The 14,957-nt window shown below is 39.5% G+C and overlaps 1 protein-coding gene across 1 annotated transcript in view; it reads right to left on the bottom strand.

Moving 5' to 3' along the window:
- Window positions 1-14,957, bottom strand: part of ELAPOR2 (endosome-lysosome associated apoptosis and autophagy regulator family member 2) — a 73,410-nt gene that overhangs the window by 30,517 nt on the left and 27,936 nt on the right. Inside the window, exons 8-13 of the mRNA XM_082662424.1 lie at window positions 14,742-14,870; window positions 9,241-9,331; window positions 8,526-8,628; window positions 5,202-5,339; window positions 3,448-3,711; window positions 2,548-2,721 (exon numbers count right to left, since the gene is read on the bottom strand). Coding sequence (XP_082518550.1) covers window positions 2,548-2,721; window positions 3,448-3,711; window positions 5,202-5,339; window positions 8,526-8,628; window positions 9,241-9,331; window positions 14,742-14,870 — 899 coding nt within the window. The remainder of the gene's footprint in view (window positions 1-2,547; window positions 2,722-3,447; window positions 3,712-5,201; window positions 5,340-8,525; window positions 8,629-9,240; window positions 9,332-14,741; window positions 14,871-14,957) is intronic.

Raw genomic sequence — 14,957 nt, 5'->3', positions numbered from 1 at the left:
ACTGCCGATGAAGGTTTTAATGCCAAGAAAAAGGACTTGCTCTTCCTTCTCCTGTATAGGCCTGTGTGTGGCAAAAAAGTAATGTCAAGGTTGAAAAAGAAAACGTAAAAGCCTAGGACAACAACTGAACAGCTGGTCACTACAAGTGTCTTTATTCACCTACTCTTAGACTCACTGATGTGGATCCGCTCAAGTACACAGTATGTTGAAGGGTATACAGGAGCGGTACGCGGGCCTCTCACTGCTGTGACCTCTCCCGTTGCGGAGCACAGGCTCCGGACGCGCAGGCTCAGCGGCCATGGCTCACGGGCCCAGCGGCTCCGCGGCATGTGGGATCTTCCCGGACCGAGGCACGAACCCGTGTCCCCTGCATCGGCAGGTGGACTCTCAACCACTGCGCCACCAGGGAAGCCCTGAATATACCTTTTTTTAATTAATTTATTTATTATACTTTTTATAAATATGGTAATTATAGCTATTTCCCTATTTATATATAGTACTAATACTCCTTTCATGTTATAGAAAAATAATACTATCATTACTGAAACACATGCAGAGGCAGAATATAATATTCAGTCTTTTGCCTATTGCCTTGTATATAGCAGCTACACGCCCTTTTATGCCTGGAGAGAATACAGGATTAGTGTATAAATTTTTCCTTCTGATTTTTAAATATTACTTTTGGAGGTTTTCTTCTCAAATACAGATTTCCCAAAACTTACTTTTCCCACCATTTTTTAAGGCTACCTAATTGTTCTCAGCTGTCTCTTTAAACATGGAAATAAATCTCCATTTTCCCAAGTTTTTTCCCTTTCAGTAGAGTTGAGAGGCCTTACATTTGGCTAAACCTCCTTTATTTTTTTTATTTTTTTATTTTTTTTTTGGCGGTACGCGGGCCTCTCACTGCTGTGGCCTCTCCCGTTGCGGAGCACAGGCTCCAGACGCGCAGGCTCAGCGGCCGTGGCTCACGGGCCCAGCCGCTCCGCGGCATGTGGGATCTTCCCGGACCGGGGCACAAACCTGCGTTCCGTGCATCGGCAGGCGGACTCTCAACCACTGCGCCACCAGGGAAGCCCAGGAGCTTACTTTTCTAATCCTTTGGAGGGTGGTGAGAAGATATAACTTATAAAATGGTTTGACTCTTATTTTTTTTTAATATGGTATGTCTAAATGTACTACAGTCCCGCTGCAAAGGACTACACCTCACTCCACAATTTCTATGAAGAAATATATAACGAAAAACAGAAACACTGTTTTATTGGTCTCAGATGCAGAGTGTGCACAGATGGGCACAAAGCAAAGAACAAAGATTTCTCTTCCTTAATGCAGCGAGCAATCCTAACCTATAAAATGTTCTCCCACCACCAAGCCTGCTCACCGCATTACAGGTGCAATATTGTTACTAAGCTTAAATTAAACTCTTGACGTCATAAGAGAAGAACAAGGAAAAAGAGCAGAGAGACTCTACTGAGGAAAAGAAGAGGAAAACAACAGGAAGAGGAAAGGAATGCAAATAAAGAGGAAAAAAGGAGAAGGAAGACAGAAGAGAGAAGAGGAAAGCAAAGACAGTGGTAACACAGGAATGAGACTGACAAGAAGTGTGATATACAGCAGAATTAATCTTATTCACTGCTTTACACAGCATTTAACCCAACAGGCATTTAATTTTTTTTTTTTAATTGAGTGAACCGAGTGAGTGATCAATTGGGTGAGTGTGCTGGATCACCCCATGTAAAATCAGGACAGGACAAATGTCATACCATGTAAAATGTATAGATCTTTTCGTTTGAGAACTTCTGTAGCCATGAGACGTCTTTTTATTTCCCTTGCACAACCTTTGGCACAGCATTTCACAACGGAGACCATTAGAGACATAGGAGTTAAAACGGAAAGAGACATGGAGGAAAGGCCTTAGTATATTTTCACCTTTGCTAACGGGGAATACACACACATACACATCAACCCCGACCTTCTATGCCCACAAAAATATTGGACACACAGTCCTGTAACTCTCTCATTACGAGTATCCATTCACGTTCTGCTTCTTGCCAAAGAAAATTAAATCCCATTATTTATTAGCAGAGGCTACCTTATCAACTGGCACTTGTGCCCTGCTTGCGTCCTTTTTATTTTTGGACAAACTTCCTCTGGAAAGTCCTTTCTTTTTAAAACACAAACTTGACCATATAAGCAACAGTCAAACTTTCTCAAACCTTAACTTCCTGCCTAAAACATAGGTGGGACTGACAAGCCTGACCCACTTTTACAAAAATGAAAGATCCTCAAAGCCCTTGCTCCGTAGCTCCAAGCTTTGGGGGTTCAACTGACTGGATAAGTGCTTTGATGGACTGAGAACCAGACAAGGTTGCCCCTGGTGGAGAAAACTGCCAACGTGCTAGGAAGCAACAGAGGATTTTAGCTGTCACAGCTCAGTTTCTGACATTTGGTTGTTAGCTTCCATAGAGATTTTATTGGTCCATCAACACAGAAAATAACTCAGTCAGAGCTGAAACATAGCTCCGTCTCACGCTGCCAGCCAGAACTCACCTCATGCCCACATAGACTGATATTGAAGAAATGGAAGTATTTTGTTCCTTTGGAGGTAAAGCTGGGACCATTCATTAAGGAGCCCACACTGCTGAGGTTGCTGAAGTCATAGTGCAAACTCTGATTTTCTTTTTCATAGTAGAAAAAGCAGTCACTGTAGCAAACTGAGTGGTCCTTTGATTAAAGATTAAGAAATGTAAAAAACAAAACAAAACAAAGCGAAAACAATACGGCAGGAAAGAAAGCATCAGCTGCTACGAAAAAAATGTGTTTCCAGAAAGTTCTAGGTTTAAAAACTATTTCAGTAATCTTGTCTTAGTTATGGTATATTTTACCACACTAATATAGAAAATGTCTGAACTCTAGATTTCTCTACGCAAAGTTCAGAAGTGTTCGAAGTTTTTAACGGAGTAAAGTTATTCTAAGATTAGTTTCTTATAGAAAGGTATTTTAATAAACAGCTAAAATGTCCTGTTATGCCAGTTTCAACAGACATTAAACTATTTTTTCCTTCACTCATAATACAGCATCCATCTTTACCCTTAAAATGTTATGAGATATTCTTGCTGTTCTCCACATACGCCTACAGCCTACATATAGTGAGGCACCTTACTTGCTCTACCTTAATGGAATACACAAGAAATCAGTTTTAATATTTTTGGAAAGCATTCTTTTTTGGATCCTCTTCTTAATATTTTATGCCCCCGGTAATTAGCCCTTTCATGGCACATATTAAGTGCTCAACAGATGTAAGATGACGTAAAATAAGAAAGGGAATGAAAAAGCCATTCATAAATAAAAATAGCAACTTCATAGTTCCTGGAGAAACATTAAGAGGAACCTCTGGGTTTGTCTTAAAATATGCTTTCCTGGGGATAAGTGAAATACAGACCCACTTACCTGAGTACTTCTACTCCCAGGCCCACATAGAATACAAGCCTCCTTGCCATAGACCTGATGTATGGACAGGTAGGTGTCAGGCGGACACTCCTTGCACTGGTTGGTTTCTTTCTCAATGTAGTGGCCTGGGGGGCAGGGGACACACGATGAGCCCAACTGTTCAGAACCGAGGGCACAGGCACGGCACGAGGACGCCACCCCATCAACTGCATTAGCGGCAGTGATAGAATAAATCTTCACCATGTCATTGATGAACCGTCTATTCTAAAAAGAGAGCAGAAAGTAATGACTTCTGCCTTGGCGCTTAGTTGTACAACCAGATTGTTTTATGTTCGTATCACCAAAAGAACTAAGCAAAGTGTCCCAGCCAGTGGATTAATAGTATTCCTTTTCGGTACTTTTTAAAAATATATTAAACCTTAACACTAGAAACTCATTTCCACAGTAATGGAGTTCCAGGAATTCGGCCATGAAATTATGTCATAATGGGTACAAATTCAGGCATATGTATAGACTTGATGTCTGGTAAAACCAATATGATTTAACAACAGAGCAACCTTAGCTCCCATCACTGTTTATTCAGACATAAGCCTAAATGTCATGATACAATAGGTTGTTTGCACTGTGGCAATGTGGAAAAGACTTGGACCGGGGATTAAAAACTCCTCACCCAAGCACTAACTGTGTGACAGTGGTGCAATCACATCACTTCCTTAGGCTTTTTTCCTCCCTCTCTAGCACTTTCCTTAACCAACATACTCTGATTTCTACCGGATGCGTAACAGAGAGTAAAAACCTGGGTCTTACTATACTTTTCTTTCTTGTGACACTGAGTCAATTAAGGTCTAGTTTTCATCAAGCAGTGAGCACCACTGTGTCAGTAGAGCGCCGCCTCTTAATGCTTTCTGTCTGGGGCAAAGACTAAAGGGAGGCAAGGAAGCCTTGCACAGCATGTTCACACCCCACAAGGTGGGAATCCGAGCGCTCATAAAAGAGCAACTGGAATCAAGTGAAACCTGGGGAATGGGTTCCCCAGTGAAAACCTGAAAAGAGAAAATGCTCTACATTTGCCACCATGTTAAGGCAGCGTCTTAAACCGTGATTTACCTTGTTCTCACCCTGGGAACGCCACAGCAATGGAGATCCACAATAACATGTAATTGAAGCATATAATGGAAAATATTTAGGGGAGGATTAAGGTCTATTCTACCACGGAAAGTTAAATAGAATAGTTCTGTGTGTTAACCCAACAGTGTGCACGTACACACTCGCCAAGCTATAAAAGGAGACAGTCATTACCGTATGAAGTAATAAGCCAACATCAGGTAATGCCTCCTGGACAAACGTCAGATCTTTCAGACGAAGGGGAAGAAAGTCACCACCTACTCGAAGTCTCAGAAAGCTTTAAAAGTAAGTTTTTAAATAACTACAAAATAAGATTTTCTTTCTCTTAAGCTTTTACGAACTATATCTGTTCAAAGTATAGAACAATTCGAAGATACATTGTGTTATTCCATTTCATACATTCTTGCTCTCAAAACACAAACCCCAAAAAAAATACCATTTTTATACCAATCTGCTCCGTAACCAAATGACTGATTCTACATCAGGAAAAAGCTAAGCCTTTGACTGATTCTACATCAGGAAAAAGCTAAGCCTTTTCCTCCAGGAGATGTGAGGGACCACTTTGTACAAATCTCCACAGGGAGGATCATCTTTGTGGCTTTTATTTTCTTTAAGTGCTTGGAACTTACATCTTGACCCTGATTGGTCCTCTGAAATGCCCACGTAAATGTAAATGTGGCATTCTTGAAGATGACATGGGTGTAAGCTTGTTTTTCTTTGGTTCCACCCCATGATTCGACCACGTTGGTACTTTTTCTATTAATATCCTAAAATATAGTAGAAAAAAATACATACAAAAAACCACCAACTCAGTATTAATATACATGTATATACATTACAATCATATGTTTGTATTTACAGAAAACCCTACAGCGTTCATGAATATTTATCTGCAGAGCATGTAACCCTAAAACCCTCAAAAACTTCCCTTCAAGTCTACACAAGCACTTACTAGCTGAGTAACTACAATGTATCAACCACATCATCAATATAATGTGAAAGAGGTCTCAAATCATAGTTATGTTTAAGGAATTTTTCTGTTGGAGGGAGGGGTGGTGTGTGTGTGTATGTGTATGACTCCAGCTTAGGAAATATATGCAGAAAGGGAAACATAATTCCTCCAACTTCTAACAGTAAACTTCTAGGATCCTCATAAAATGACAAGGCTTTCTTTCCATCTTTTATCTTTTCCCTTGAGGGATTCTGATAGGCGGCTTTCACACAGGAATTCTAAATTCTCCCTGAATTATACTTGCAATTTCCAGTGCAGGTTAACTAGAATGTTATTTTATGTTCATGTAATCTTCTTTTGCTCTTACTTGAATTCCAAAAAGATTAATTTGTGTAACATCTTATTTCTGATTTCCTTAGCTAAATTCAATATTTAGAATATTATATAAATGTGTGACATTCCACCAATATTATGTCATTAACATGGTCAGAAAGCAAATGCAATAAGTAAAGCAAATAATGTAATACACATCTAATTTATTTGAAATGAAAAACCAAGACTAACTCTGAATTTTCTAATTAGTCTTCCCTGCAGAAACCCTAATAGATGACTTAGGAATCTGGATAGGTTTTTGTTAGTTATCCGAGATGTTGATAATACAGTGGCCTGGCTCAAGACACGTCTCTTTCTTTCTATGATAGAAACGCTGACGACAGCATGTTATAAAGTAATCAGATACGCTATAAAGACATGCGTCTTGAGTTCACACCACAAGTAGGAACAACAGAGTATGCCTGTCATACGTCACAGAATTCCCCACATTACCAAACAACCCAATAATCACACATGCCGCTTCCTAAAAGGAGCTCATAATATACAGACAGTGCTTTGCTGAACACTTTCTGGATGTTTATTCCCATAATAAATGGAACATACTGCATTACTGCAAATAATACCATCTTACCTTTGTGAAACACTACACGATTTTGAAAGCATTTTGATGTGTTATTTAGGTGCTGATATCTCAAAACTTGCTGTGCAGAAATCATATCACAGAGTAAAGAAAACTAACGGATCCAGCTATGAGCAAAAACCTCTTAAGACTGATTTACCAAAATAAGTATCTATGATCCCTACCCTCAGGAATGCTAGATCAACAGAGAGAGACAAATATATGAATACATTCACATAATTAAAGTAGGGTTTTCTCAAAGGGTTTTAGGAGCACACTGGAGAGAGTGGTTAACTTTACTTAAAGGAATAAAGAGAAAGCTTCCCAGAAAAGGTGAGGTTTGAGCTGCGCTCGAAGTATGAACGGGAGTTCACCAGACGAAACAGCGAAATGAAGAAAGTCATTCTAGCTTAGAGTGTGCCAAGGCACGAGAAGTGAAAAAGTACAGAGTGTTCCGCTAACAAATTCAGGATGTCTAAAGAGGGGTGAGTAGTAACAGCAGTTTGGTAACAGAGGCTGAGCAAAGAGTACAAAAGCCATACAGATGCCATGCTAAGGAATTTTAAGTGTATTCATAGGCTATTGGTTCTCAAACTTTACCGCACTTCAGAACCAACCTCAAGGCTTGCTAAAATACAGAATGCTGGGCCTTACCACCAGAGTGTCTCATTAAGACTAGGAAGGGGGTGCTTCCCTGGTGGCACAGTGGTTGAGAGTCCGCCTGCCGATGCAGGGGACACGGGTTCGTGCCCCGGTCCGGGAAGATCCCACGTGCCGCGGAGCGGCTGGGCCCGTGAGCCATGGCCGCTGAGCCTGCGCTCCGCAACGGGAGAGGCCACAGCACTGAGAGGCCCGCGTACCGCAAAAAAAAAAAAAAAAAAAAAGACTAGGAAGGGGGTCAGAAATGTGCATTTCTAACAAGTTCCCAGATGATGCTGGTCCAGGAACCACATTTTGAGAACTGCTGCCTCAGGCAATAAAAAGCCACTAAGGGTGAGGGGGTAGATTTGTTGTGGCTGTCTCTACTATTGTTTTTATGTTTATAAAGATAAGTTTGACAACAGCATTTATGAGAGGATGGGGATGAGAAGAATAGATAGAGACTATTGCTGAGAGATAATGGGAGTCTGAATTGTCAGTAATGGCACTCAGTATGAAGAGGAACTAATACACTGAAGAAATAAGGAGGGAGAGCTAAGAGAACTGAAGACTGCTCGGTTATTTGTGGTGTCATAGATAGACATGTTGAAGATTCTCCAACTTCTTTGACTACCACGAAGTCCTTTTTTTTTCAGAACGAAATAGTCTGCCTTCATTTAAGCTACTAGTAATCCTGAACAAATATTCAAATCTCCATATATCTTGTATATCATGGAGGACACTGTTAATGGACTGTTAACTAGCTACTAAAGGACTGTTGGAAAAAAGCAAAAACAACTCATGTCTGTGAAGTCACTACTTAATTGTAACATTAAAGTCTTAGCCAACAACCTTCTAATACCTCCCTGGGGTCTTAAGTAAATTTTGTGTTACCACTTTTTCTCAAGCTATTAGTTGAGATTCATAGGACATCTAGGAAAACATGGGCAAAATTATGACATGTACATAGCAAAATCCTTTGTCCACATTTATTTACTTAACAAGGAAGGGTGTTATTTTTCCCAAAGCTCTCCACCTCCACTGTTTTGTGCCCTCACTTATCAATACATGCTTTTCCCTCCTGATGCTGAATGGTTCCTAGGGGAGAATTTTCACTCTGCTGGTGGCATATTTTTTTGAAGGACTTTCCTAGGGGATTAATATTTTCTGGCTTCTGTCTGTCACCCAGGCCCCATCACTCAGTTCTCTCCACAAGGAATGAACACTTCCTTTGTGGACTTCACCACATAATGTTTAATGAGTTCCTTAGATATCTTTTTGATGTTTTTGGAAGACCCTAAAAATGGGAAGAAAAATGGGATTCTTATCGCAATTTGTATAAATAGGGTCACACTTCAAAGAGAACGCTAAGCGTAGAAATCCACCTCTGAGAGCCCCTCTTCCACTTACCACCATGAAGTACAGAATACAGTCGGCTGAACAGAGGGTCTCAAACACAAAGGTTATTCTTCCCAGTTCAGAGCCCATGGCTCCCGTCATCGATGTCGGTGGTCTATTTAACAGATTAAAATTGCGATATTTACAGCACGTTCTGAATACAATCTAGAAAAAGTTTACATCACTTTTTTCATTAAGCTGAAAGCCATGCTCTCCTCTCCTCTCCGTGCAGTCTACTGCTGCATGGAGTCTACACAACCATGGTAATAGGCTCAGATCTCCTGGTGTAAATGCTGCCACCCAGCCTACAGCAAGAAGAAGACTCCTGCTGGGCAATTCAACATGGGGGGCTAAAAGGATTAAACAATTTGTAACATACTACTCTACAGACAGAACTGCGAGGAAAAAAAATAAATAAACCAAGAGATTCTCCTGCAAATGACTTAGACTAAGATCTCTGAATTAAGCATCCAACAGTCACAGGTTTTTTGTAATATTTGGATAGAGTATTTTTTAAAACTTTGGCTTCATCTAACTAATATACAATGAACAGTTATAGTTTCTATAGATATTCTTAAATATAATACATTATCCTACACAGCTTGCTATTTGCTACGTACATCACAATATTAATATATTTTATAAAGGCAGCCCTACTTCATCTATTTCTGCAGGGAAACAGGCATGAAGATTCCTACAGAAGGGAATCAGAATTGGTTTTCCTTACTTAAATCCTGGGATATGCAAGTTTAAGATCAGGTAATCATTATCGGAACCTCCAGCCCCACTCTGGATATGATCTCCAGCCACCTCCCAACCTAGAAATGATAAAGGTTATCTTTGTCAGTAAAAATTTCAGTAATGATTTCCAACAATCTTTTTATATAAGGCCACAAAAAAAGAATTCCCAATTTTAGATTGCAGGTGCAAACGGCATGCAGAGGTAGACTCCTAGATACCGATAAAAACGTTGCATATGATTCTCCAGGAAGAATCAAGTAACGCATATTTTTGCATCAAAGGTATTTAATGGTCAAATTAACAACAGTTTTCTCAACGAGGCATGATTTTTTTTTAACTAGAACAGATGGTCTTTATCCATTTCGATATACTAAGATGAAAACATCCTAGTCTTCAGGTAACCAATGGGAAACAGAAACTTCAAATTACTCAATGAAGATGCGGGGTCTGAGGTTCTTTCCTAGAGTTTCTTGTATTGTTGTTCCCTAATTTAATCCCTGTTCTGCATTCACTCACTTATTCACTCAGTGAACTTGCTTTCACTGAATGCCACGAACCATGACCTACTTTAGGGACAGAAAGACAAGACTGGGTCCACCCTCACTATGGAATCAGTAGACTATGAGAGACACAGCTAACAACTGTTAATAGTATGAGGTAATAGAGATGCACATAAAAGGTGACGTGAGGTCTGTCTTCTGCAGAGAAACCATCAGCGTGCCATGGGCTGAAATGGCCACCATGAAATGAGGAAAGGAGACGCAGCCCTCACACACCATCGAGCAAGGTTATTAATAATGGCAATGTTTAACATGGACACTTGTACCTCCAAAAGAAAATGTCAACTTCTGCTACTTGAACAGGCATAAGAGAGAAACTGGGAAAGAGATTAATATCAGTGCTGTACTGGTGATGTGGCAATTTTCCAAATGTTATCATCAGCAGTTCACAGAAAGGTGATATGTGAAATATACATAAATCAAGCTAGTTCAAAGAATGGTTATGTACGAAGCTACCTGAGTAAGAGAGAAATGCCAATATTTTTGCTCTCTAAAGGTTCATGTGGTTGAAAAGAGAGATAAGCAGCTATCACTTCCTAATGCTAAGAGTAGAACAGCCACAAAACAGTCTGACCCAGTGGGACACCAGGCCCTTGACTGCAGTGTAAGTAATGTGAGAGGCAGTTAAGCATAGAGAGACTGAAAACTTGTGATGGGGGTCACAGGGAGAGGGATATTCCCACGTGGAGGAATTCTACACCAAGAAAGGGGGGATTTACGAAGGTTTCTCTAAGATCATTTCCTAGTGTTCAGCTGGCATGCGGGGCAATGGAACAGCAGAGAAGGCCAAAGAAAAGAAAGGAGTACATGGATGGCAAGCATGGAGGTTTGGAGGGGACCAACATCCCTGCAAGAGGAAACAAATATTTCTCATGTTTGAACATTGCCTGTTGCTGCAGGTTTTACGGTATCCCCTCCCAAGAAACATATACTGACGTTCTAATCCCCAGTACACATGAATGGACCTTATTTGGAAATAGAGTCTTGGCAGATATAATCAAGTTAAGATGAGGTCCTTAGGGTGAGCCTTAGTATGACTGGTGTCCTTATGAGAAGAGAGAGATTTAGACACAGACACACAGGAAGAGCACCGTGTAAAGACACAGAGACACAAGGAAAAGATGCTCACGTGAAGACAGAGGCAGAGACGGGCTATGCTGCCACAGGCCACAGAGTGCCTGGAGCTACTAGAAGTTAGGAGACGCAAGGAAGGGTCTTCCTACAGATGTTTTTCTTCGGAAGGAACACGACCCTGCCCATACCTGCTTTTCAAATTTCTAGTCTCTGGAAAGTGAGAGGGTACATTTCTGTTGTTTTAAACCCCCCAGTTTGTGATACATTGTGGCAGCTCATTTGTCTTTTGCTTTATCCCTCAGAATGAATCCCACATTCTCCATGTTTCTATACACAATTTCTATTTTTTTTTATAAATTTATTTATTTTTGGCTGTGATGGATCTTCGTTGCTGCGCACAGGCTTTTCTCTAGTTGCAGCAAACGGGGGCTACTCTTCATTACAGTGCGCGGGCTTCTCATTGCGGTGGCTTCTCTTGTTGCGGAGCACAGGCTCTAGGCGCATGGGCTTCAGTAGTTGTGACACGCGGGCTCAGTAGTTGTGGCTCACAGGCCCTAGAGCGCGGGCTCAGTAGTTGTGGCGCACGGGCTTAGTCGCTCCGTGGCATGTGGGATCTTCCCGGACCAGGCCTCGAACCTGCGTCCCCTGCATTGGCAGGCAGATTCTTAACCACTGCGCCACCAGGGAAGCCCCACAATTTCTATTTTAAGATTTATTTTTGTTTTAGAAATCATATTTATATTTATCATAAAATTTTGAAAGCTACAGAAAAATCTGAAGATGAAAACTAAAATTATTTATAAACTCATCACTCAGAAAAAACTACTGTTAACATTCTGAGGTGTTTCTTTTCACTATCTTTTTGATGCATACATGTTTTTACATAACTGAGATCTTCTTGTTGATAACATTTTGTTTCATAGTTTTATGAATTAACATTATTGCATAAGCATTTTTACGTATAAAGTCTTCACCAACATGCTAAATAACTAAATTAATAGTTTATCATGTAGACAGATGTAATTAATTCCCATAATTTACTAAATCACTCATACTACAGGACTTACCTCCTATTGACCATACATTCAATGTAACCATTTGGACTGTTTTATCTTTTAGTGAGCAGAAGTGACACTATAATGAAGATATTTTGGGTAAAGCTTTTCTGTATTTTTCTAGAAAAGAATCCCAGTAAAAGAACTACTGGGTCAAATAAATATATTTTTAAACAAATATTTTGTGCTGTTATCCTCATTTTGAAAGCAATGTGTATACATGAGGAATATTTATTAAACAGAGTAAACTAAATGAAAAAAATGAAGTAATTCAGACTTCTCAGAAACCTCCCACCCCCAAGTGATAGACTGAACATTTCAGTGTGTTTCTTTTCTCTCTTTTTCTAGTGCATAATTTTCTTAAAAATATACTTTAGGTTTTATTTATAATTTACTGTATTTTCTGTTTTTCATTTAGCATTATCTTCTCACTTTTCTAATAATCATTACATCAAAAATACTTCCCCATTAAAAATCCTTTCTATATCTAGTGTTAAAGAGCTAATAATATGTTGTATGGTTATATCATCATTTTATTTAATCACACCCCATTGTTGAAAACTTTGTTTTCTCATATTTTTGACTCTCATAAATAACACTAAAATTAACATATTTGTGCATAATTTCTTTCTTTACACCACATTGTTTCCTTGGTATAAATTCCCAGAAGTGGAATTATTGAGGTGGAGGATGGGACCATTCAAAATGCTTGAAATGCTGCCAAATCGCTTTCCATCTGCTGTCATTTTTAATGATTACATAACATTTCATCCAATTAATACAGCATAACTCTTGTAAACATTATCATATTGCTGGAATTTAGCTTATTTCCATTTTTGGTATTATAGGTAATGCTCAATGAAAGCTTCATGAATAAACACTAATTTGTTTACAACTCTGAATTCCTCTTGGGCAAAATTCCAGTACAGGAAGATGTACTTCTACACACCTGTTCCATAAGTGTGGTAAATTCAGATTGACAAGACAAAAGAACCTCAAAGTATTGCAAGTCACACAGTCAAGTTGGTCAGAGCCCATCCACTTTAATTCCATGATGGAGTAACGACTTCATGAGACAGGCCGCCCTGGGCCTCTCGCTTTGACCCCCATTATTTTGAGCACTGCTTTTCCCGAGGCTGGTGACTGTACCACCAGTCACAAAAATATACATCACCTTCTACCTCTGTATTTTTCACATCACTGTCTGCTCTTTCAATATCACATACTAAATACTGCAGAGATGTATAATTTTTAAATTAATAATTGAACATTTCTGAAAATCAGAAAAAATTTAAATTACAGCCTCTAGTGAATGAGTAAGCAAGTGGCTAAATCAAATACTGTCATGAGAGTTAGACTAAGAGTAACTTCTTTAAAAGACTAAATAAAAGTTTCAGATAATCTTCACTAATAAGTGAATACACACACACACAAATGTATCAATGCTTTCAATACATTCCCATTCTTATTTTTCCTATGTCTTAAACTTCCTCAACTTAGAGTTCAACCAAAGGATCTTTTTGGAACATAAACCCTTATAGTCGGGTAATTACTGCTGTGTTATTTTTTTCTTCTCCCTTAGGATAAATTCCCAGAAGCAGGATTATGAGTTGATAAAGAGTACTATTCCATAACGTTCATTATGTATAAAGGCTTTATTTCACGCATCTGTTTAACCAGAATTATTCAAGGACCTACGATTTGTCAACCTGAGTACTCATGTGTACATCTCACTTCCTACATCCCAAGCCTGTTTATTTCAGATAGGTGCTGATTTAAAACAGATGTGATTAGAAAGCTTTTTTTTCTTTTTTTACAATGATCTAAAATACAGTATTGAGAAAAAGTGAACTGATAAAAAAAAATGCCAATGAGCTTATAAAAGTAAAGGGCACATTTCAGTGTAAAACCCTAGTATCTATAACACCTATTTCTAGTGTCAAGTTTAAAAACACATACATAAGGCTTCCCTGGTGGCGCAGTGGTTGAGAGTCCGCCTGCCAATGCAGGGGACACAGGTTTGTGCCCCGGTCTGGGAAGATCCCACATGCTGCGGAGCGGCTAGGCCCGTGAGCCATGGCCGCTGAGCCTGCGCGTCCGGAGCCTGTGCTCCGCAATGGGAGAGGCCACAACAGTGAGAGGCCCGCGTACCGCAAAAAACAAAAAAAAACAAAAAAAAACCCACATACATAGATATTGTCATTCATTTGACCAACAAATATTGCAGAGTAACTAAGTGGTAGGTTCACCATGCACTTAAAATGTAAGAACAAATAAAATTCAGCAACCGTCCTACAGAACTCTGCCATATTTCCAAGTTTTCAGTAAGTGAGGTTCATATACATTTGTAAACACGATCATAGACTTCATAGGCCAGGGGAGTTACGATGATGTAACCCCTCCTCACGGCTCAGTGCTGAGCCAGAAAACCAATCCAGGCAGAAATGCTTTCATACAGTGTTATATATACACTATGACTCTTCCAACTGGCAAACAACACAAATTTCATTGCCTCCCTTGGTGATCTATTCTGGTATTTATAACAACCGTAAATGGTGATCCGCAACATCTACTTGAAAACTAACTCCAAAAAAATGCAAAATAGTTTATATTCTTAGAGGGCAGTCATGTGGCTATGACATCATATTTACTATTTTTATGTGAGGTCTGGGAAGACAGGCAAGTAGCCAAATGCTAAGATTGAAGTTCCTCATAGCCATATTTAGTGTGTTTTTACACAGGTGAGTCCAAGAGTCTCTATCACCAAAATACACTGAGAAGGCTGATTCTGAACTTACCATTCATTCCGTCACACTTTGAATTCCCGACATTGAAGCAGGAGGTTTTCATGTTGCCAGGAAGGACATTCCACCATTTATATTCAAACCCAAGTGCAGGCTCTGTTCCTGCTGGACATGGTCTACATTCTACAGGAGACAAATGGGGCAGAGAATTACAATTAAATCACATCCTGATAACTTCCTCTTCCTCTGCTCCAAGCACTACTAAACTTT

This window comes from Grampus griseus (genome assembly GCF_964374135.1).
Source record: "Grampus griseus genome assembly, chromosome: 9".
NCBI lineage: Eukaryota > Metazoa > Chordata > Mammalia > Artiodactyla > Delphinidae > Grampus > Grampus griseus.
This window is presented reverse-complemented; position numbering and strand designations above follow the sequence as displayed.